The sequence below is a fragment of the Eleginops maclovinus genome, chromosome 7, assembly GCF_036324505.1.
Source record: "Eleginops maclovinus isolate JMC-PN-2008 ecotype Puerto Natales chromosome 7, JC_Emac_rtc_rv5, whole genome shotgun sequence".
NCBI lineage: Eukaryota > Metazoa > Chordata > Actinopteri > Perciformes > Eleginopidae > Eleginops > Eleginops maclovinus.
The window spans coordinates 641,388-665,378 of NC_086355.1; the positions used below are offsets into that span (position 1 = coordinate 641,388).

At 45.0% G+C, this 23,991-nt stretch overlaps 1 protein-coding gene across 1 annotated transcript in view; it reads left to right on the forward strand.

Moving 5' to 3' along the window:
* Positions 1 to 23,991, forward strand: part of LOC134867399 (titin-like) — a 196,592-nt gene that overhangs the window by 61,695 nt on the left and 110,906 nt on the right. Inside the window, 26 exon segments of the mRNA XM_063887937.1 lie at positions 337 to 615; positions 1,322 to 1,609; positions 1,893 to 2,180; positions 2,667 to 2,957; positions 3,574 to 3,861; positions 4,144 to 4,245; positions 4,581 to 4,866; positions 4,998 to 5,181; positions 5,285 to 5,368; positions 5,539 to 5,806; positions 6,411 to 6,671; positions 7,897 to 8,106; positions 8,213 to 8,290; positions 8,378 to 8,404; positions 10,079 to 10,135; positions 10,328 to 10,375; positions 10,501 to 10,548; positions 12,069 to 12,140; positions 12,398 to 12,466; positions 12,605 to 12,685; positions 12,809 to 12,880; positions 13,123 to 13,273; positions 13,275 to 13,339; positions 14,483 to 14,893; positions 15,828 to 16,738; positions 23,518 to 23,734. Of these exon segments, the coding sequence (XP_063744007.1) occupies positions 337 to 615; positions 1,322 to 1,609; positions 1,893 to 2,180; positions 2,667 to 2,957; positions 3,574 to 3,861; positions 4,144 to 4,245; positions 4,581 to 4,866; positions 4,998 to 5,181; positions 5,285 to 5,368; positions 5,539 to 5,806; positions 6,411 to 6,671; positions 7,897 to 8,106; positions 8,213 to 8,290; positions 8,378 to 8,404; positions 10,079 to 10,135; positions 10,328 to 10,375; positions 10,501 to 10,548; positions 12,069 to 12,140; positions 12,398 to 12,466; positions 12,605 to 12,685; positions 12,809 to 12,880; positions 13,123 to 13,273; positions 13,275 to 13,339; positions 14,483 to 14,893; positions 15,828 to 16,738; positions 23,518 to 23,734 (5,136 nt within the window).

A 23,991-nucleotide genomic window follows, 5' to 3' on the forward strand; every position in this document is an offset into this window, starting at 1 on the left:
GGAGCAGAGGCACCGTCCAAATACTTGTTGTTGTCGGTCCTTTAGGAAGACATTAAAAGATACAAGTTCAGACATTTTTAGATCGGCCTGAAAAGTTACTACAGCATTTAATGTCCTTGCATCATTTAAAAATACTTCTCAGTATTATTTCTGCCTAAACTGAGTAAAGTGTCTAACACACTTTAGTCCTGATAACAACAACAACAAATATTGTTTGACTTCCAGATATTTAACACCATCAAATATTCAGTGATATGCAGCTGGAGTGTGTGCAGTACCGTCTCTGTCCAGCAGGTGTCAGGCTCCTCACTGTGCTCCTGCTGTTTGTCCCTGCAGAGCCTCCATACTTTGTGGAGTCCCTGGAGCCCATGGAGGTGACTACAGGTGATGCCGTGTGTCTGAAGTGCCAGGTGGGCGGCACACCTGAGATCAAGGTGTTCTGGTTCAAGGCGGACGGTAAAGTGCGCTCCAGCGCCACCTGCAAGCTGGAGTTCAGCCGCGGCACCGCCTGCCTGAAGCTCAGCAAGGCCGGCAAGGCCGACATCGGAGAATACACCTGCAAGGCCGAGAACTCCATCGGGTCCGCCTCCTCCACCTGCAGACTCAACGTGCTAGGTGAGCATCTGGTTACTACACCTGGTTACTCCACCTTGTTACTACACCCGGTTACTGCAGCCGGTTACTACACCCGGTTACTACACCTTGTTACTACACCCGGTTACTACACCCGGTTACTGCAGCCGGTTACTACACCCGGTTACTCCACCTTGTTACTACACCCGGTTACTACACCTGGTTACTACACCCGGTTACTCCACCTTGTTACTACACCCGGTTACTCCACCTTGTTACTACACCCGGTTACTACACCTGGTTACTACACCCGGTTACTCCACCTTGTTACTACACCCGGTTACTACACCTTGTTACTACACCCGGTTACTCCACCTTGTTACTACACCCGATTACTCCACTCAGTTACTACACCCGGTTACTGCACCCAGTTACTACACCTTGTTACTCACCTGGTTACTACACCCGGTTACTACACCCGGTTACTGCACCCAGTTAATACACCTGGTTACTACACCCGGTTACTACACTCTTGTTACTACACCTGGTTACTATACACCCGGTTACTACACCGGTTACTGCACCCAGTTTACTACACCTTGTTACTACACCTGGTTAGTACACCTGGTTAATACACCTGGTTACTACACCTGGTTACTCCACCTGGTCACTGCACCCGGTTACTACACCTGGTTACTCCACCTGGTTACTACACCCGGTTAACTTCCTCCATCTGTATCTCCTCCAGAGGCCAAATCTCCGCCCTCCTTCCCGAAGAAGATGACCAGCCTGCAGCAGACAGAGGGCCAGGCGGTGCGGTTCGAGTGCCGCGTGGCCGGCTCCTCCCCGCTGGAGGTGTCCTGGCTGAGAGACGGAGAGCCTCTGAAGCGGGGCGGAGACTTCAACATGACGTACGATGACAACACAGCCACGCTGGAGATTGCCCGTGGAGAGATGAGGCACTCTGGGGAGTACACCTGCTCAGCCACCAACAGCGTGGGGTCAGCCTCCTGCAGAGCCAAGCTCACCCTGACAGGTACCACTCAGAGTTTAATATATTACCCCCCCCTCCAGCTTCCTCAGATACTTTTGACCCGCAGTTTGAGGACCATCATGCATTCCTGTGTGATTCGTCTCTTCATTGGGTCTTATCTTTCTGTGTGAGGTTAAATTATCAGAGGTCTCAGCAGATCCTCTGCCCGCCTGACTGTTCTGTTGCTCTTGTCTTGACTCTTCCTCCTCCTCTTCCTCCTCTTCCTCTTCATCCTGTTCATCTTCTTCCTCCTCCTCTTCCGCCCGCTCTTCCTCGGACTTTGCAGCGCCTCGTTTCCCGCCGATATTCGACAGGAAGTTGTCCCCTCAGGAGGTGACGGTGGGTGACAGCATCGAGCTCGAGTGTCACATGACCGGCTCCGCCCCCATCAAGGTCACATGGTCCAAAGACCACAAAGACATTCGCAGCGGGGGGAACTATAAGATGAGCTGCGTGGAGAACAGCCCCCACCTCACCATCCTGAAGGCCGATAAAGCCGACACAGGAAGATACTTCTGCCACGCCTCCAACGACACAGGGAAGGTCTCCTGCTCCTGCGACATCACGGTCAAAGGTACTTTAGGGTTACCCAGGCACCCCCTCTTCTCTAACCCCTCCCCTGTTATCTAACCCCTCCTCTCCTCTCTAACCCCTCCCCTCTTATCTAAGGTGATGCCATTGGGCCAAAAACACTTTTCCCATTGAACGCTTTCTGCCCCATTTACATCATGAGGGTCTACAATTTGTAAAATGTGGGAAAAAAATCCAAATTCAGATTTTTATTTTTGAGTTGAGACAGGATGTGACGCAATGGATAGAGGCGGGGTTTGACGACTTGGAGGCGGGACTTTAAGGTTTAGGTGGGGGCGGGGCTTAAGGCTGGGAGGTGGGGTTTCAGGCTGGATGGATGCGGTAGATCGTTGGAGATCCAGGGAAGAATCTGGGATACTCCAGGGTTTTGTGTCCTGGAAGCGGACCATTTGGGGCCTGTTTAACCTCTTCTATAACCCCGGCCCCTCTCTGGGCGCTTCTTCCTCACCTCTTCTTCTCTTGTTCTCAGAGCGTAAGACTCCCCCTGTGTTCACTAAAAAGCCGTCGGAGCACATCGAGGACACGGAGGGCCGGCTGGTGAAGATGGAGGGCCGGGTGTCGGGCTCGCAGCCCATCTCGGTGCGCTGGTTCAGAGGCAGCACGGAGATCCTGAGCTCCGATCAGTACGACGTCAGCTTCAAGAGCAACGTGTCCGTGCTGTGCATCAAGAGCAGCCGGCTGACGGACAGCGGGTCCTACCAATGCCGGGCCTCCAACGAGGCGGGGGAGTCCTGCTGCGACGTCATTGTGGGGATCAGAGGTGGGTCTGAGCGGGACTCAAGAAACGCTCCGAGAGGGGGAGGAACCGCTTCAACTCTTTCGCCTCTTTTAGTTGCACTGTGTCTCTTTGAAGTCGTTCTGTGTCTCTGTGAAGTTGTTCTGTGTCTCTTTGAAGTCGTTCTGTGTCTCTTTGAAGTCGTTCTGTGTCTCTTTGAAGTCGTTCTGTGTCTCTTTGAAGTCGTTCTGTGTCTCTTTGAAGTCGTTCTGTGTCTCTGTGAAGTCGTTCTGTGTCTCTTTGAAGTCGTTCTGTGTCTCTTTGAAGTCGTTCTGTGTCTCTGTGAAGTCGTTCTGTGTCTCTGTGAAGTCGTTCTGTGTCTCTTTGAAGTCTCTCTGTGTCTCTTTGAAGTCGTTCTGTGTCTCTTTCTCGTGTTTTGTGTTTTCTTTAGTTGTTTTGTGTCTTCTGTCTCTTATTTAATATTTATCGTGTTACCTGGTCCTGTACGTGGCTTAATTTGCAGAGATTCTCACTGCTTATTGGCTGCATATCTTGCTATAGATGAAACATTTTTAGTCCCGTTGTGACTTCACATGTAACTGGCCGCACAAATATTTCCCTTCTCTGAGCTTAAACCCTCCTCCTCCTCTTCCTCTTACAGAGGCGAAGAAGGCCCCGGTGTTCGATGTCCCTCTGAAGCCTCAGAGCGTGGACGAAGGTGAGAATCTGAGTCTGCGCTGCCACGTTTTGGGATCGCCCCCGCTGAAGATCAGCTGGATGAAGGACAGGAAGGACCTGACGTCGGCCGGCAGCACCAAGATCAGCTTCTCCGAGGGGACGGCCTCCCTGGAGATCAGCCCCGCCTCCCGACACGACGCCGGGGATTACCTGTGCAAGGCCAGCAACGAGGCGGGCAGCGAGTTCTGCAAGGCCAAGGTCACCGTGAAAGGTAAAACCCATGAGAGGACGTAACATTTTCTGTGTCTGTGAGGAGGAACAGCACCATGACAGGTTCTGCTGTTTCCATTAGTACATGTTTTTTGTCATATGAAGAAGCTGCCAAAATATATACATTTCATTCCATCGTTTATACAACTTGTATACAATTTTCCGTGTATTTTAAAATGTATTTATTCATTCTTAAATGTGTAAAGGAAGTTAAAGGTTGTTGTGTGTTATTATGAGTATGCTGCATGTTGTTGTAATGTTGTTGTTGTTGTTGTTTGTGCAGAGAAACCAGGCGTTCCTCCTCCGGCTCAAGCTCCGGCTGCTGCCAAAAAACTGGACAACCTGTTCTTCATCGAGGAGCCCAAAACTACCCACGTCACTGAGAGTGAGACACAAACACACAACATATAACCCACACTATTTACACAAGATGTAAAAAATACTGTATTTACTTTAAATAGATAGATTGTTATACGAGTAGCTAACGTATGCTAGCTAGGCAGATAAATAGCAAACGTTAGCTTGTGATAGACGGATAGATATCCAAATATACATAATATAAAGACATACTGAAGGCCTTTGATTCCTCTAAAGTCCAGCATTTATACATTAAGAGAATCTGTGACATAAACAAACAACGCTATACTTTTTATTTAGCCACAAACAAACCTGTCACCTTTAAACCCAATATAATGATGAGTCTCTGCCCCCCCCCTTCAGAGGGCACAGCCACCTTCATCGCCAAGGTGGGCGGCGACCCGATCCCCAGCGTCAAGTGGATGAAGGGGAAGTGGCGGCAGGTGACGCACGGCGGACGCATCTCCATGGAGCAGAAGGGCCAAGAGGCCCGGCTGGAGATCAGGGAGGTCACCAAGTCGGACTCGGGTCAGTACCGCTGCGTCGCCGCCAACAAACACGGTGAGATCGAGAGCAGCGCTGACCTGCAGGTCGACGAGAAGAAGGGGTCGGCGCAACTCGAGGGAGACCTGCGCGCTAAACTGAAGAAGTGAGTGTCCGCTGACAGGAAGGGTTAGAGTTCAGGCCCACGTTCTTTCCTTTTAGGACTGAACTCCAAAAGTGTTTCAGCCCACTGTTTGTGATCTCTAACCTCTGCCGGTGTGGTTGTGTTTGTGTCAGGACGCCATCGAAGCAGAAGAGTCCTCAGGCGGAGAAGGACATCGACATCGTGGAGCTGCTGAGGAACGTTGACCCCAAAGAGTACGAGAAGTACGCCCGCATGTACGGCATCACCGACTACCGCGGCCTGCTACAGGCCATCGAGCAGCTGAAGAAGGAGAAGGCAGAGGAGAGTGGCAGACCGGTCAGTGTGTGTGTCTGTGTGTGTGTGTGAGTGACTGAGTGTGTGTGAGTGTGTGTGTGTGAGTCAGTGAGTCATGATGGATAACGCGGTGTGTGTTCTGCAGGAAGTGGAACGTGCTGACAGAGAGTCGGATGAGGACATGGCTCGCCTGGTGGCCGACCTTCAGAAGAGGATGGAGCGCACAGAGGTCAGGAGGCGTTCATTGACCGCTGGGAAAACACAGATTAACTTTTACAAATCCCAAATAAAATGTATTTTTATCACACTGGTGTTTCAAACTGATCTCCAGACAATCATCCACACACAGATAACAAACATCTACATTTCTCTACAATGATGTGTGTTTTCCTGTTGCAGCCGGTGACGGTGCTGAAGGACATCTCGGATCAGAGCATCTTCACCCACAAGGAGGCGCTGTTTGAGTGCGAGGTGAAGATCAACTACCCCGAGATCACGCTGTCCTGGTACAAGGGAACGCAGAAACTGGACTCCAGCGACAAGTACGACATCAGCATCAGCGGAGACCGTCACCTGCTGAAAATCAAGAAATGCCAGCCCGCCGACCAGGGAAACTACCGGGTCGTCTGCGGGCCGCACATCTCCAGCGCCAAGCTCGTCGTCACCGGTCAGTACTCAGATACTCAGCTTAGAAATACTCTAAACCAGTAACAGTCCTGCAAAGAAATGTTGAAGTACAAAAAAAGTCAGAAATTAGACAAAAAAGTGTCATTCTAAGAAAAATGGGTTGAGGTTCAAATACAAGAATAAAAAAATCAGAAAAAAGTCAAATTTTGACCTAAAATGAAATTCTGGATAACATTTTTCAAATGTGACAAACATTTCAAGATTCTAAGTAGAATGTCAAATATGCCAAAAAATAACAACGTTACGAAAAAGTCACGTCTGATAGAAGTTCAGACTTTTGAAAAATAAAAAGTTCAGGGAGAAATTTTAAAATGTCGACAGTTTAAAGAAATTCTGGAGAAAAATATGAGAAACATTTCAAAATTCTTAGGAAAAATATAAAGTTCAGAAATCAAGAACAAAGCTGAATTTCTGAAAGAATACTCACAATAAAAGCTTGACCTCATCTTTGTCATTCACTGTGCAACTTTCTTTAAACCAGAAGCAAAAACAGCTGCAGCAGCGTAACGATCAAAGCACCATCACTTGTAAGAGTTGTAGTCGGCATGTTTTCTCACGCTGTGTTTCTCTGTTCTGTGTTGCAGAGGCGGAGGTGGAGAAGCACCTGCAGGAAACCTCGGGTAAGGAAGGCCAGTCGTGCTCGCTGTCTTGTCAGTTGTCCATCCCTAACGTAGAGGCTCAGTGGTTTAAAAACGGGAAGCGTTTAGAGATGAAGGGCAGGTACACGTCGGAGGTGAAGCACAAGGTTCAGAAGCTTCTGATCCGAGACCTGAAGACCCAAGACCAGGGCCGGTACTCCTGCAGGTACCAGCACCTGGAGTCCTCGGCCGACCTGTGGGTGGAAGGTTTGTACCAGGAACCGTCCTGCTGCCGTATTCACTAACCTCTTCCGACCCCCGCATCTGAGACTAACGCCCGACGTCTGGACTCTTTTTTCTCTCTTTCTTCTGGGATTCCCTCCCTCTGTCTTAACTCTTCACGCTCTGGATTATCTTGCAAAAAAACAAACGTCCCGCCATCATCTCATTCCGTTGTCTTCTTACGACTGAAATCCATCAACCCCCCCCCCCATGCAGCGATCTGGATTTCACATTGTTTTCTGTGGAAGAGACTTTACCTTTTAAGCAACATCGGATAGTGCTGCACAACCAATTTGATAGTAATCGCTTCAGGAATTTAGATTCCGATTTAACGAGGTCGCCGTAGACACTGACGTTTAAAATGCTCCGAGAAAATACTGCAGCACACCAAATCCAGCGCCTCCTAAACCAGCAGGGGTGCAACACTTTCTAAATGTTGCAGCTGCAGTCCAGATCAAACTGTCTATTAAACATACTAACATTCAGTTAAGGAAGCAATTTATTTTGTCTTGCTGTGATGCTAACATTGACCGATAGTACTAGTTTGGCACTTTGGTCAGAAATCCCAGCAAGCAATGGCCGTTGTTCCGATGGCCCATTATTCTGAACTTGGAGTTGTCGGAAAAATGTTCCATTAGTCTATTGCCCATTATTTCGATTACCTTAAGGTCTGAAAAATGCACCAATACCCGATTTTCTCCATAAAAATCTGCTATTGTTGCTATGTCCCAATATTCCAAAACCCCATTGGTCCTGTTTGACCAGACCAATGGGGTTTTGGCCTTCAAATAGTGAAATCCTTTTAAGTGTAAATATAAATAGGTAAACAGCAGGAATTCCAGCACTAAGGAGAACTCCCCAAAACTGAAAAGTGTCAAACAATAGTTTTGAAATTCTGAAAACATAGACATTGTTTAAAAGCATCAGACACACTTTTCTCTTTACAGCGGCCCCAGAGCCTGCTGGTTCTGAGGTGTGGGTCTGCAGGTGTTCCTCAGACGCAGTACAGTGCGTGTAATGAGCCGTAAAGATAGAACAGATCAGGGCGGTGCATCCCTCTCTCATCCCACCAGCACTCCTCTGATCATCATCTCTAACCATGTGGATGTTGTGTCGCTGAAAAACAAAACCACTACCATTCAAGTATTGTCTTACATTCCTGGTTGTGATGCCAAACCCGTTTACCCATTCACGTCTTTATCTGTTTTAGCTGAACAAATTCATTTCACCAAACGCATCCACAACATCGAAGTGAATGAGCGCCAGTCGGCCACCTTTGAGTGCGAGGTGTCCTTCGACAACGCAATCGTGTCGTGGTACAAAGACACCTGGGAACTGCGAGAGAGCCCGAAGTACAACTTCACAAGCGAGGGCCGAAGACATTTCATGGTCATCCGAAACGTGACCACCGAAGATGAAGGTGTGTAGAGCACCAGCGAGGCCCGACACGGAGCCCGACAGATTTTTTTTACCTCATTGTTTTGATGCCTTGAGTGTTAAACGTCTTCATTAATAATCCCGTGTAGGCGTGTACTCAGTGATTGTGAGGTTGGAGCCCAGAGGAGAGGCTAAGAGCACTGCTGAGCTTTATTTGTCTGGCAAAGGTACAGTCAGACGCCGCCATCTTTCTGTTTCTGTTCCGCCTGTGGCAGCCTCTAACCCCGTGTTCACTCTTTCCCCCTCTTCCACAGAAATTGAATTGGCCATGGTGCCCATGGGTAAGTGTTTTATTTTCCAGACTTAACTTAAATCTATAAGCGACATTAAAGCTGAATCCTCCTGTTCTCTGTTTGCCGTATCACGAGAAAAACATCCATATCCAAAGTCAGAAATTAGACCGAAACAAGTCAGAAGTCAGAATTCTTATAGGAAGTCAGATTTGAGATTAAAAGTCAGAATCAGAAAATAAATCAAATCTGAGAAACAAACGCATTCTTAGTAAAAGTCAAAAATTAGAGAAAAACGTCCCGAGTTCTCTGTGTTTACCGGAGTCCTCTTCATTAGCTCCCCCTGTAAACCCCTGTTGGACCCCCCACTGTTCCCATGGCCCAATAGACCTAAATACGTCCTGTTTGTCAGACGGCGTTTTGTCCCCAAAAACAAATGTCAGTTGTTCAGGTAACCCATTATTCGGTTCCCTGGCGGTCAGATAAATGTCCCATGTTTCATTAGCAGCCATGTTTCTATTGGCCCATTAAACTACAATACTCCCAAAATCTGAGTAGTGAGAAAAAACCCAGAAATCAGAGCAGTCATACAAATGTTGAATTGGCTCACAACTCATTATTTTGGTCACCTAATTGTCAAAAAATGTGTCGGACTGCCGATTTTCTTCCCAAAAATCAGCCAGTGTTTAAATCAGATTTAGAGTCCCGTTATTCGTCCCTCAGAGAGGGGACATTTTCCTTTGTTACAGCAAAGAAAGAGCCGCAGACAGCTTCATGTTTCACCCAGACACTAAAGACACAACAATCACACAATCTTACAGAGACCCAAAGAGATCTCAGGAAAGTTCTGAGGAATAGCAGCCAGGTAAAAAGTGCACAGTTAATGAACTGAATATATGTATATCGCACATGGTGTGGGGGGTTATAGAGTCTGACCGCTGCAGGAAGGAAGGACCTGCGGTACCTCTCCCTGAGACACCGCGGGGGCAGCAGCCTGTCACTGAAGGAGCTGCACAGTGCAGACAGGGGGTCCTGGAGGGGGGGGGGACACATTGTCCAGCAGGGAGGACAGCTTAGCTGCCGTTCTGCTGTCTCCCACCACCACCACAGGGTCCAGAGGACTCCCCAGGACAGAGCTGGCCTTCCTTATCAGTCTGTTCAGTCTCTTCCTGTCAGCAGCCCCAGCAGGCCACACCATAAAGGATGGCTGATGCCCCCACAGAGTCAAAGAAGGTCTGAAGGAGTGCCCCCTGCACCCCTAAAGACCTCCGTCTCTTCAGCTGAAAGAGTCTGCTCTTAATGGCCCCTTATTCCAAAACCATATAGCTCCAACCGGACCGAAAGCCTCTGTCCGACAGCAAACCGGTCAGAAAGCACACTCTGTGTTTTCAGAGCAGTGCTTCTTTGGAGTAATGGTCCATTGTTTTTGGGGCAGTGCTCTGTTCTGTAATGGGGCATTGGTTGGACTTTCAGTATTAATGTCTACAACTATTAAATGTAACGGACGTTTCAAAGTCTGTGGTTAACCAGCATTACGCTAGCTGCTTGTAGCTGGCTGATGTCACCTCATTATCCAAATCAAAAAACATGTTGGGAACAAGAGGATTTTCCACAATGTCTAACTGTTCCTGAATCAGAGAACAGTTATCAGCAGTGTTTTCCTCCTGAGTGCTGTTGGATCCTTTAGATAAAGTTTGGTTATAAACCATATTCCATATTCCTTAGATGTCCCAGACTCCTCAGTCCTGAGGCCTGAAGTGCCATCATCCGTGGCAATTCAAGGTAAGACTGGAACCAGTGGCTTCAAACAATAAGAAAACCACTTCTAACATCCCAGTTTAAACCAGAGTCTCTAAATATTCCAGAAAGTTCCAGAAATCTGACTCTGTGAATGTCTATGAACCTCTGGCTAAACTCTTTCGATGAACCCTTTAATATGGTAATGAAACGCTCTTGTTCTTTTTCTCTTCAAAGAGTCTTCTGAGTTCTATCAATATCAGGAAGAGTTTGAGCAGAAACAAGGTATTTATTCTGGTTCTGCTCCTCATCTGCTCACACCCCCATACATCTGAACTCCAGACTAGATTTCACAGGCTTTACTCTGCTGTGATCAAACTAACCCATGTCCTGATCGTTTGTTTCTGAAGAGTCGGCCGAGTTTTCATATCAGTATGAAGAGGAGGTGCAGCAGAGAGGTACACGTTGTATTTCTGCTGTCACTCAACCTTCATCATCTTCATCTTCATCCTTTAATAAAACAAGATGTGATCAGAAACTACCAGATTAAATCTCACATCTACAGTTAACGTCTGTAAGAACATCTGGAAACATAGACCGATAAAGCAGTAGCTGCTGTTTGGTTCATTCAAAGAGTCCTCCAGCAGACATCCTGATAAAACTGAGAGGTTATTCAAACCCTTTAGATCTTTGAAAGTGTCTCCAAATCTGCCTCCTACGTCCATCCTAACATCACCATCACCGTGTCCTCTGGATAATACACTCGTTTGTTTGTTTGTCTCCAAACTTTGAATATTCTCTCTTCTAACTCCCACCCATCTTCATGTCTCCATCACACTCTCACTAACGACTCGTCTTGTCGCGTTTCAAAGTCTTCTCTCTTGTCGATCTCAGAATGAAACGCTTTAGAAGTTGTTATGTTGAGGTTCAGATTAAAATATCTGCTCCCCGATTTAATCAAAGGCGATTAAAACAGAGGTTCCTTTTATCTTCTGTTGACGCTATGACAAAAACCACCAGCGAGAAACTCTGAGCTAATTGACCGTTAGTGCCAACCCAAGCTGACGGCTAACGAAGCAGCGTTGTTTCATTCTAGATTCATTTCATGTGTTCAAAAGCATGTTTTGTAATTGTTTTTGAAGAAGTTTCATCTCTTAGTAATAGTTTCATTTCTCATTGAGCTTCTTTCTCTTGACTCGTTAACGGTCTGACTCCCTTTTTTTTAACTGAAGTTTAGTCAGTTCTTTAGTCTCATCTGATCGACAGAACGATGACTCCGTGTGCTGAGAGTTATTCTACTCGCTCACGTTGTGTTTTATCACTTTGTGCTCATCACACCTTCAGTGGAGTTTGAGAGCTGGAGTGAAGAGACGGTAACACAGCAGGTGTCCACAGCCACAGGTGTGTGTGTGTGTGTGTGTGTGTGTGTGTGTGTGTGTGTGTGTGTGTGTGTGTGTGTGTGCGCGTGTGAGCCGCCCTTAACCATGGCTCTCTCTTAACGTCTGTCTGGTTTGTGTTTTTCCTCATCATTAATCCTTCTCCTTCCCATAATCCCATCTCTTGGTTCCTCATGGTGTCTCAGGTGGTTTCTCTGGCTTCTGCTTCCCTTATAAACTTTAATGTCTTACCCACAATGCATTGCTATGATTCGGTTTGCATTGAATTTCCCGTCTAATTGGTTACTGCTTAAACTTTAGTTTGTTGTTTCTTTCTGATTGTTGTTCCTTAACTCCTGTGCAATGACCTGCTGCTGTAACACAATCATTCATCAAATAAGTCCAGTTATTAACCTGCTTATATTTAATCAACACGTATAACCAATTGAAGTCTTTTTCACGTTAAACTCCAGAAGCTAATTTACAGGTTTTTGACTGAAACACAGAAGATAGACTTCATTTCAATCAGTAATATTTTTACAGCCAGATGTGTTCAGGCGGTGATGTTGATTCGGGGTGTTTCTGTGTTTTCTTCCTGCTAGCTGCCAGAGTCGCAGTTGAGGAGAAAGTGGAGACCAAGAAAGTAGAGATGAGAGAGGGAATTCCAAGCAAAGGTACTGAACACACAAACCTCTTCCTGCTGCCGCTCAGCCTCCTGCAGAAACACACACTTACGTCTGTCTTCCGCTACTAAAATCTTTGACTGTTTGTCTTTCTATTCCTGCGCTCTTCGTCTTTTATTATTGCTGCTCCAGACCTCCTCGGCTGTAGTTGCTTTGTGTGCCTTCTTATCGTCTGACGCTTCTTTGCTTCACCTGCTAATCGCTCAGCTCCTCTCTTGTGATGTTAACACGATCGGTGTCTTTTTAAGTTCCCAAAGCTGAGAGAAAGCCTGAAGAGAAGCCGGCGCCGTCTGTGAGGGAGCCTTCCCCACCTAAAGGTACCAACTCACCTTCTGATGTTGATGCACCTGATTCATTTACCTCTAAATGTTCTTCATACTTTAACTGTGTTCCTCTGTGAACTTCTGTAAATGTTGTTTTTTGTGAATTTACTTAAATGTACTGATATTTTAAAGTACCTGAGGCCAAAAAGCCAGTGGAGAAAAAGGTTCCTGCAGTTTCAGAACCAGAGAAGGAGAAAGTGCCCTCTTCCAAAGGTAGAGAAGCCTTCATTCTCTTTGCAGACGACTCAGTCCTAGTGTTCGCTGTTTGATTTCTGTCCCATTCGTCTGCTTTTTTTGACGTTCTGGCTGATCATGTATTTAAATGTATCTTAAAAGAAGCAGCGGAGGTTAAGAAGTCTGCTGCGGCGCCCTCAACCCCTGCAGAGAAGCCTGAGCTGCCAAAGAAAGGTACTTGCAAACGTCCTCAGTAGCAGCTTACTGTCCTTACCGCTCCGTAGCTTCTAACCTCTTCATTTCTGTCTTCAAACTCTTCCTGTTTGCTCTGTAGTCGTTTGTCATGTGAACTGTTTCCCTCTTTATCAGTGTGTCTCTCTGAGTGTCTTAACTCTTTTTGAAGACTCTTCATAACTCTTAAATGCTACCACAACTTTATGCTAACATTAGCTAATGTCTGTGTTGCCTACCTGAAGATGAGCCCAAGCCTCAGGTACCAGCTGAGCCCAAAAAGGTGGCGCCTGCAGCTAAACCTGAGCCTGAAGCCAAGCTCAAGCAGAAACAAGAACCTGAACCAAAGCTGAAGCCCACACCAGCACCGAGAGCAGAACCTGAGGCCAAAGCGGCAGGCGAAGGTGGAGCCGGAAGCTAAGCCAGTGGCGGTAAAGAAGCCGGCTACACCCCCCTCCCAAGGTATTTCCTACTTTTTTTGGATGTGTGGGCTCATTTAACCCTTTAGAGGTATTGAGTCTAACTGTGTGTTGTTTCTCCGTCCTGAGGATCAGACCTTTGTCTGTGTTTAGCTTCGAGAGTGGAAGCGATTCTTTGATCTCTGTGTGTCTGATTGTCGAGTCTAAACTAAATGTTGCTTTAAGTCCCCGAAGAGGCTGCAAAACCACAGCCGACAAAGGTCAAGCCTGAACCGGCAGTAAAAAAGCCGGAACCAGAGGCTCCAAAAGCCAAAGCAGAACCAGAAAAAACAAAACCAGAAGTCTGTAAACCTGAGCCAGAACTGCCTGCTCCAAAACCTGCAAAGGTCTCCAAACCTGAGCAAGCTGTTAAAAAAGCTGAACCAGAAGTGAAAGTGCCAAAACCAGAACCAAAGCCTGCACCAAAGGAACCTCCACAGAAAGGTATACAGCGTCTCTGACTGAGATGTGTCTTAACTCCATCCTCCACCTTAACTCGTCTGGAGTGATTGTCCATGCCTAATGGTCCTCTTCATCATCACCGTAACCCGGCAAACTAAAACCCAAACTCTGACTTCATCTTAAACCCTCTTCAGGGGTTGGTTTCATTCTAACGTCTAACCTTGTTGCGATGGGGCTGCACGTCCTGTTTGTCCGTCTCTGTCTTGCACTCGATAAAGTGTTTGCATCTTACAAGCCTCTTCAGCTTTTAGTCATCTAAGGTTTTTAATGCTTGTAATTATACTCTTTAAAGTTCCTTTGGGGGAAAAAATACCTGAGGCTCCAAAAGCTGCAAAGAAACCAGAAGCTGCTGTTCCTCCCAGAGAAGAGCCGCCAAAGAAAGACAAAGGTACCTTAGTGTTCCTGAGCCTGGACTTGGTTCAGTCTGTCCTTTGAGTCTGGAGTTATGCTACTCAAGTTTCCATCATATGTAGGGTCTCTAGAGGATCATTCCCAGTCATGTTGTTCCACCGTTACCTTTCCTCTAATAACATCTGACAACAAAACCAGTGGAACCTTTAAGACAATAAAAAAATAATTTGAGTAAAGTAACTCCATGCTGTTTCAGCCTGTTTGTGCGTTAGCACATTTCAGAAGTCTTTCTCTTCTCGTCTTATGCATGTGTTTGTGTCGAACCCTCTTAAAGCTGTGAAGCCCAAACCTAAAGTGGTACCTGAAGCGGTGCCTGAATCAATCCCTCAGAAGGTGTTTGAGGAGGTAGTTGAAACTGAGAGGTCTTCAGATAAATTACCTGAACCTCCAGGGAAAGCTGAGGTGAAGGAAAGGACCCCTGAGAGGGTCCCGGAGAGAGTGCTTGCACCCGACAGAAAAGTAGAGGAGATACCAGAGAAGGTGCCAGAAAAAATACCTGAGAAGCTTCCAGAAAGACGACCAGAGGAGAAGGTTCTTCCTGAGAGGAAGCCTGTAAAAGTGTCTGAAGAAGAGCGGACCCCTGAGAAGAAGCCACCTGAACCGGTGTCTCAGAAACAGAGGGTCCCTGTAGATAGAACACCTGAGCTGGTGTCTGACACTAAAGCAGAGCCAAGTCTTCCTGAAGGTACAGCTGAGGCAGACCTCCAGTCTTCTATTAAACACGTCTTCTTCCCGCATGTGACCCCTCGGCAGCAGTTAGCCTCTCTGTGTGGCATCTGAATGTACACTCAAAAAAAGTAATGTTACAAATAATTAACTTTAAAGATTATAATTGAATAAGATCCACTGGTGATACCTGCAGCAGGTCCAAAGCTGTACCTGAGCAGCATTTAAACGTTGGATGTATTTAAATGCTGTCTCTGTGCATGAACTAAACTTCAAACTTATTTTATGTGCATTCGGTACATTGACGCTGTCCAGGGGTAGGATCAAGATTTACAGTTTCCCCATGAAAACATTAAAGGATCAAACTTTTATTATTTAAAAGACAATTTACTTCATTTTATTTCACATATTGTCCAGTCTTATGGCCATTTTGTTTAACAACAGAGTACATAGTCACATTTAAGACATCATGTGGTCTAATTTCACCCTCAAACAGTTCCAGTGGACGTTTACATCGAACAGTGGTTTATTTTCAGGTGTTTTGAGTGTATATCAGATGAAGTCTTTGAATACAAACTGCTGCCTCTTCTTTAAACCCTCTGACTTCCCTCTTTGGTTTCTAAAGTCTTGCTGTGTTATTAAATGTCACTCTTTATTCCTTCACGTGTGTTTGTTAAACCTCTTCCTTCTCTTCTTTTTAAACCGACCCTCTACATTCTCACTGGATTATCTCTGAAAGAAATCAAGAAAATTGTGAAGATTGAGAGAAAAGTCTCTCCTGCAGAAAAAGGTACCGACCATCTGAAACTCGATGGACTACTTTAACTCGTGGTGGATTACCACCTCAAGCTTTAACCATGTGATTAATCTGTGTTCCTAATGTGTGTGTTTTGTTATCACCTCTTGGCGCCGCCGCATGACGCCTCTTCTTCATCAACTCTTGAAACCACCAGAAACTGAGAGTCTCGTTAAGATCGAGCGCAGCAGGACCGCTCAGGAGACTAAGGAAGTGTATTACACCGAGGAGAAAGGGTCGGAGGAAGTGTGGGAACATGGAGAGGCTCATCCTGGCGAGACCATAGAGCCGACAGCAGACGTCTTACGTACAGAAAATTCTGAACTGAGAGGCCAGATATCTGTTACTGACTCTGCAGAGAGGAGAGACACCCAGGCGTCTAAACACAGTGTCCCAAAAACACAAGAAACCATTGTTGTAGTCCAGGAATCTGACCAAGGTAGGGAGGTTGAACCTATAAGAGAAACCAATGAAGAGAAGTTTGTTATTCAGACCATCTTTTCTTCAATAGATGAGATCAAAGACGAGAGGAGAGACAGCCAATCAGTGAGGCTAGATGAGAGGGAGATTTCAGTACAGGAAACCAGTGTCAGAAAGGGAAGAGAGATGAGCATTAAAACAGAAAGCAAAGAGAGGCAGCAAGTAGTCAAGACTAGTGCAGTCAAAGACGTAGATACACCTGTTATCATCACAGCGACTGAAAAACAGACTGAACTGCTGCAGATTGAAGGAAGGACTCTGACAGAATTACGACACGAGATGAAATCAGATATTCCTGAACAGTACAGTAGAAAGGAGGAAATTAGAATTCAAAAGAGGGAAGTCACAGTCGAAGAGAAACCAACTGAAGTTAGTCTATCGCAGGTGAAGATGGTGGAAGAGGACAAGGACGTAACTAGAATCAAACCAGCAGTCATTTCCATAAAAGATGAGACTATTGCCCCAGGCAAAGTCTTGGTGAAGAAACAAGAGAAGCAGCGTCAGTCTGATGAGGTAATTGATAAGAAGAAGGAAAAAGCTTCTGGAAAACCTAAAGAGGTGACGCCCGAGCTCAAACCCAGAGAGTCGGTAACAGATATCAAACCTGAAACGCCTAAAGTGTTCAAACAGGACACTGAAGTTGTGGCTGCAAGAACTGTTTCAGAATACAAGAAAACAGAGGAAATGAAGGAGAAAAGTGTTTTAATCGAGGAAAGTCTTCAGATAAAACCTTCAACACGAGCATCTCCCAGAGGTACAGACAGAACTTCTAACACCACCATCGTTCTCACGTTTCTTATGACTCGTTGTTCAGGTGTGCTCTTTTTTAATCCAAATCTTGGTCAACCACCATCATCCTTTCAGACTAATTTTAAACCCATTATCAAACTCTTCTTTCACTTTGTTTTGCATTGTCTTAAGGGGGTCTTTTTTACCCCTTTCTCTTTATTCCAATGCTAATATCTTGCGTTAAACACACAATGATTATTCTTTAAAGAGCCAGCAGTCGAAGCCGAGACGATTCCCAGAACCATTTCCGCTGCTCCGACTCCTGAGGAAAGGAAACGAGGTACAACATCAACGGCACATTTTCCTGTCAGCGCCTTTCTTATTACATCTGTGTTTGTCTCTTTTAACTCTGAATGTTTGTCTCTTTGTTGTTATTTTTCTTCCTAATCTCTTGGCACCGCTTCATGGTGCTTTCTCTTCACAACTCTTAAACTCCTCCATCCTCAAGCGGCAACCACCGGTCTGTTAGAGGCTGGGAAAAGAGCTGGTTGTCAGACTGATGTCATATCCAGAGAAGAGGTTGAAACACAAATACCTCGCAAGGATGAAGAAGAAGTTGAAGGAGAGAGTCCTAAAACTTTGCAGGAAGGAGAGAGTTTGAGTGCGATGGAAGAACTGGATAAAGTGTCTGAATAAGTGGGGAAATGTCTGTTACTGACGGTTCGAAGAGACGGGCTCTTAAAACAAGAGGCGTCACAAAACCTAAAGACAAGCCTAGCATGACAGGAAGGGAATCTGAGTGGGAGGTTCAGGATGAGTCTTCCAAACCAAAACAGTCTTCTGTCCAAGAACCTGATTCTGCAAAAGAAATCAAATACATTAAAAAAGATGCTAAAGGATATAAACCAGCTCCACATAAAGACAAACCAGCCAGAGTCAGTCCGGTTTCTTTTGAAATAGAAACTGACACCGCGGTTCGGAGCTTGTCAAAGAGCAGGACTGATGAGGCTCAGAAAGTGAGGCGGCAGTCAGCGGTTGAAGACGAGGAAGGTTCGGTTAAAGAAATCCAAGTTAGTGGGAAAGAAAAGGCAAAACCAAGACAAAAGCAAACTGAGAAACAATCCTCGGGTCAGACGGTAGAGCATTATAGCCCACAACAAGATACCACTGAAGAAGAGGAGAGTGGTAGGGAAGAAATAGCTGTTAAAATAAGGCCACAGAGAGTGACAGCTGAGGATAAACTGTACATCGGTCCTCCAATGGACACTGAAAAGATTGAAACAAGTGAGGAAATAACTTCTCCTGCTGTTGAGAAAACTAAAAAAACTAAATCCCAAAGAAAACAAGAATCCCTTGAGAATAAGGTGCCTGAAAACAAAAGAGAACCAATCAGAGCGATAACTGAAGATACAGCAGATAAAGAAGTACATTTAAAACCCATCCCATCCAAATCTGAGAAAAGAGAACACACTATGTTAGAAACGCCTCAAATAGCAGAAGCTCCACTTCTATGTGAAGACGTTACAGATGAGACAGGAGGAAAAAGAGCTGATAAAATGACAGATACATTATCTCCTACTGAAGAAGAGCCGGAGGCGTCTCCTCACAATCAGAGACAGCAAATCAAAGGTAAACATAAGGACGATCAGTCAAAGAGAAGAGTCAGGACTAAAGGAGAGGTCACTCCTCTTAAAGTAAAGGATGTAAGAGAGCCAGAACTCATTGAAACAGCGTCCTCAATCTCTCCTATGATAGGATTAACTGATAGAGAAGCACCAGTAGAAGATATACAAGACTCTGCAGACCAAGAGGGAATTATTGTGTCTGCAGGGATGAAACCATCAGCAACAGAGAGAGTTCAGATAAAGGTAAAAGCTAGTGACAAATATAGTAAAATACCTCCGACTGAAGGGTTGAACAAAAGAGAAACACTAGTGTTGCGTAAATCTGAGGAAGTGGCAGAACAATATAAGGCTGACAGACCAGCTGGAGTTACTAAAAAGAAAGTAAAATCCCTAAAAGACAAAGATGTTGCATCAACAGTAACGGACAAAGCTGCTCAAACTGCAGTCAAAAAGGAGTTAAAGGATCCCACTCCATCAGTTGATTCAAATACTTCTACACAAACCAGTGGAACTGCCAGACAGGAGAAGCCCAGGAAGCAAACATCAGTTTCAGATTTGACTAAAGAAACACAGTTAGTCAGACTCCAACAAACCCAAAGAAAGCCCACCCCGACAGACGCAGAGGAGAGGGAACCTGATGGAACTGCACCACATAAAGAGATTACTGCTAAACACAAACTCCATATATCACATAAAGAACACAGAGATATAACTGCCTCAGACACTCTCACCAAACAGAGGAAACCAGCAAGACAGGAAAGAGGTGAAGGGAAAGGTTTACACACACCTGTGACGGATAGAACCATTGATAATGAAACGACAGATGGAGAGTCGGTATCCCCACAAGATCAAGAGAAAACGAAACAGATTATCATTGAACGAGACCAGGTGAAGCTCAGCGCAGTTAGACATGAAACCTTTAAAATTAAACAACTTAAAGAGACAACAACACAGGGACAAACAGAGAGAAGGGCTTCAGATACACATTTAGTGGAGAAAGCATCTGAAGGACCAACAGAAGCTCCTGAACCACTATCAGAAACCAGAGACACTGAACTAGCAACAGTTGAAGAAGTTGAATACTTTGAAGAAACACCTTCAGAAATATCCTTAAACAAGAGAGGACAAAAGTTAGCCAGACGTAAAGATGTTGCAGATGAACAAATCCCATCAAAGTCCATCACTGTTGAGGATGAAACTGATCAACTGTCTCTCATTAAACACGGTACTCCTGGAAAACATGCAGAAACTAAAGGATTTGACACAAAGCGTGCAACAGCTGATGAGGACATTTATTCAACAGGTAGCGAGTGGGTATCTTCACAAGAACAACAAGAGAAACCTGAACAGATTATCATTGAACGAGACCAGGTGAAGCACAGCACAGTTAGAGATAAAACCTTTAAAGTTGCTCAAGTTAAAGACATGGAAACAACACAGGAACAAACAGAGAGACGGGCTTCAGATACACATTTAGTGGAGAAAACGTCTAAACAACTAACAGAAGCTCCTGAACCACTATCAGAAACCAGAGAAACTGAACTAGCAACAGTTGAGGAAATAATATTCTATGAAGAAACACCTTCAGAAACTTCTGAATCAATATCTCTGATTAAGAGAAGACAGACGTTAGCCAGAACTGACGAGGTTGCAGATGAAAAAGTCCCATTGAAATCCATAAGAGTTAAAGATAAAATAGTTAAAGTAACGCCCGCTGAAGATGGGGCACCAAAGCAACTGCAGCAACGTACTAAGATTAAAGTCTCAGGTGATGAATTCCAGTCCTCTGGCGTCCAGATTAACCAAACTGGTCCTGAAGAGACATCTGAACCCCATAAGAAAGATAAAGCTCAAAAAGAGAAACCGTCAAAGTCCGCCAAACCCAAAACGACTTCAGTGGAAGAAGTCGAGGCCAGGGCCGGGTCAGTCACACATAAGTATGGTAGTGTTGCACCTCTTGAAACTACACAGATCCAACAGGAGGTCCAAAGAAAGACTTCAGGGCTACGTGTGATTGAGGAGGCAGGTGAGAAACTAAAAGACGCTAAAAAGGATATTCTTAAAGACTTAAAGGAAAAGATTAGGTCCAACTTTGTCCCAATTGAAAGTAAGATAGACATGTTAGCCCCCATTGAGAAGAAGACTTCACAAAGACTGGAACAAATTGAGAGCATACTCTTAGAGACAACTGAGCCTGAAGAAACAATCAGTCAAACAGAAAACATGTTTCCAAAGAAGAGAGAGGAGAGGTCAGCAAAGAGAGTTGAAGAAATGCAGTCAACAGGTGATTTAAAGAAAGACAAAACAGACCAAAGTGTTGAAGTTATACCTAAGATTGAAGTAAAAGACACAAAGCCAGAGGACTTTCCTGAAAACAAGATATTAATCCAAGATGAAACTGTAAAGACAAAACCAAACAGGCACAAACAAACTGAGAGAAAGGACTCAGTTACAGCTCTGCAGCACAAACCATGTAAAGTAGAAGAGATCCAGTCCAGAATCGTTCAAGTTAAAGATGAATATGGAAGTGTTACTCCATTGGAAGTATCAGAAACTAAACTAGTTAAAAGACAGTGTAAAGAAGTTTCTTCCATGGAGGTTGCTACTGAAAAGTGTAGGGAAGACATTGCTGAAGATAAAACTCCAAAAACTGAAGGTAAAAGAAAGGTTTCAAGTAAACCACACGTAATAAAAACACCTCCAATAACGGACACATCTTCCACAGATTTGCCAACTGTGGTTCCTCCTGTGATGGAGGGTATAAAAACAGACACAGCGATGGATAAAGATGTGCTTCAGGCGCCAGACGAGTCAGATAGCGTTTCCCAAAAGAAAGAAGCAACTAAAATTGAAATAGAAGATGTCCAGACAAAGAAATCCCTTAAAGAGAAAGGCAAAGCGTTGGTCAAAACTACAAAACCTCCCCTGAAACAAGTGCTGTCTAAAACAGAGGTAGTAAAAGATGAATATGGTAGTGTTACTCCATTTGTCCCAGAAGTAAAACAGGATCAAGTGGAAAACAGGTTTTCAGTGGCTCCTGTGATGGAGGTTGCCTCTGAAATATGTTGGATAGTGACAGAAGGAGACGTTAGATCAGCCATTCTCCAAAGACATATCACTCCTGATGAGCTCATTAAAGACATGAGGTCAGGAAAAGAGGATGTCTACAAGTCAGATGATATTCATACAAGGACTGAGGAGTCCTCAAGGGACACAAAAGATAATCAAGTCTCTTCAAAAGTAGACGTAGTTCAAACAGAAAAGGTGTCTCGCATTAGAGAGGATGTACATGAGAAACAGAACATTGAGAGAAAAGCTTTAAGTGCATCTAAACCAGGAGAGCCTTATCAACAGTCTTTGGTGGAGCAGGAAGCTTCAGAAAAACTCACAGTGAAGCATAAATCCACTGCAGTTCTTCCAGCTGAAGAGATAAAGACCAGACAGAAGCAAACAGAGAGAACGGACGCAGAGACTAAGGCCATTAAGGCAAAGAAATCTAAAGCCCTGGCAGAGAAAGCAGGGAAGTTGGACAAACGTTCCCCTGAAGAAGTGCAGTCCAGGACGGTTCCAGTTAAACATGGATATGGTAAAGTTGCTCCACTTGAGGAAACAGAAACCAAACAAGTTGAGAGATTAATTTCAGTTGCTCCGCTGATGGAGGTTGCAGCTGAAAAACACCAGATAGTTAAAGATGGAGACGTGAAATCAGACACCCTCAAAAGATTCATTACTCCTGACAAGCTTGTTAAAGACGTTGGGTCCAGTGGAGAGGATGTTTATGAGGCCGGTGTTTCTAATGTCAGACAATCAGGAAGTCCAGAGTCTGCAGAGGAAAGGGTGAAGGCTATAAAACCAAAGACTACAGAGAAAGAAAATAAAATGCTAACGGAACGGAAACAAACTGAGGCAGAAGTGTCAGCCCTTACTCAACAAAAGACATTGAAAAGAGACCGAGAACGTTCTACGATCAAAAGCATTGGGTCTAAAGCAGACACAGTTAAAGACAGCGGTGTTAGTCCCATTGTAGAAACAAAGCAGGACCAAATACAAAGCAAAGCTTCAAGGACACCTGCAATGGATGTTTCTTATGAAAAAACAGTGATTATGAAACAACTTGAGTTTAGATTTGATACTCCACAGAGGTATATGACCCCTGATGATTTAGTCAAGGACTTCACATCAAGTGAAACACAGTCAGAGGATGTTCCTGTAAAGAGAGACAGACCCACTGCCAGTCTGAAGTTAGGTCAAGCTGAGTTTAAAGCTCAAGAAAGCAAGTCAAAGGTGGGAATACTTGGTGACAGAACTACTAAAGCTACTCCTATACAAACAACCACCACTACAGGATTACTGAGAGGCCACGCTCCTTTAGACATATATGAAAGACCTGGAGAAACTACTCAAAGTGAAACTTTAATGAAGGCTTTTCGAAAAAGCAATACATCTGGTGTTAAAATAGAAGGAGTTCAGCCAAAGGTAGTCACAGGTAAAGATAGGAGAGCTTCAGCAAGTCCGCCTGAAGGATCAACAATAAAGCACGAACAAGCTGAAAGAAAAGCTGGAGTAAAGCCTGCAACCTGGGAGACATTTAAAGAGTCACTGATAGCAGGAGAATACACCAAAGGAGAAATACTCAAGGATGTTAGAACAATGTCAGCCAAACAACACCTGAAATATATAGAAGAAAGACCAAAATTAGTCACTTTAGGAGACCGATCTGCCAAAACACGAACCACAGTTTCATCTCAGTTCGAGGAAGCACCTCCAGAGCAGGATGCTTCCGACAGACAGCAGGAGTTGGCTAAACTCAAACAAATAAAGACAGAACTAAAGATAGGAAAAGACAAAATCCTGAAAGAACTTCCTGAAAAAGAAAAGCTTGAGTTAAGACAAGAACAAATCAAAGGAGATCAGTTAGTTAAACCTACACAACTGAGTCAGGAAATGCCTGAAACCCAAGAGAATTCTGGGAAACACAAACCAGCAAAGACAGCTGTTATTGGTTCGATGCAGTTACTCGAGCCCACCGTCACAGAGCCCTCAGTAACAGATGCAACCAGGCCAGAGATGGTTCACAGAAAGACTACAGACTACGGAGAAAGTCTCAGCAGGAAATCAGAGGTGCAGCAGTCTTGTCTGAAAGCAGACGTCCGGTACCTCCCTCCTCAGGAAGTGTTGTCTCTGAAACCAGAAGGGAAAGAACGAGTCACCCTGCAGGAATCCTCCAGAGGTATAGAGGGAGAAATGTTATGTATCACCGAGCACGTGTTTTACTTTACCTGAGCACCACATACCGTTGTGCACCTCCTACTTAAGGACTTCTTAGATTCATGCCTCTTTGTCGTAACCATTTCAAGAAGACCTCCATGTCACACCACCCATTCTGTGTTGGCACAAACTGTGTCCTGCTCATTGTGAAGATCCGCCCTCCTGTCGCTCAGACAGTCTCCTGGTTCCTCTTCACCTGATATTTCCAACACCACGCTT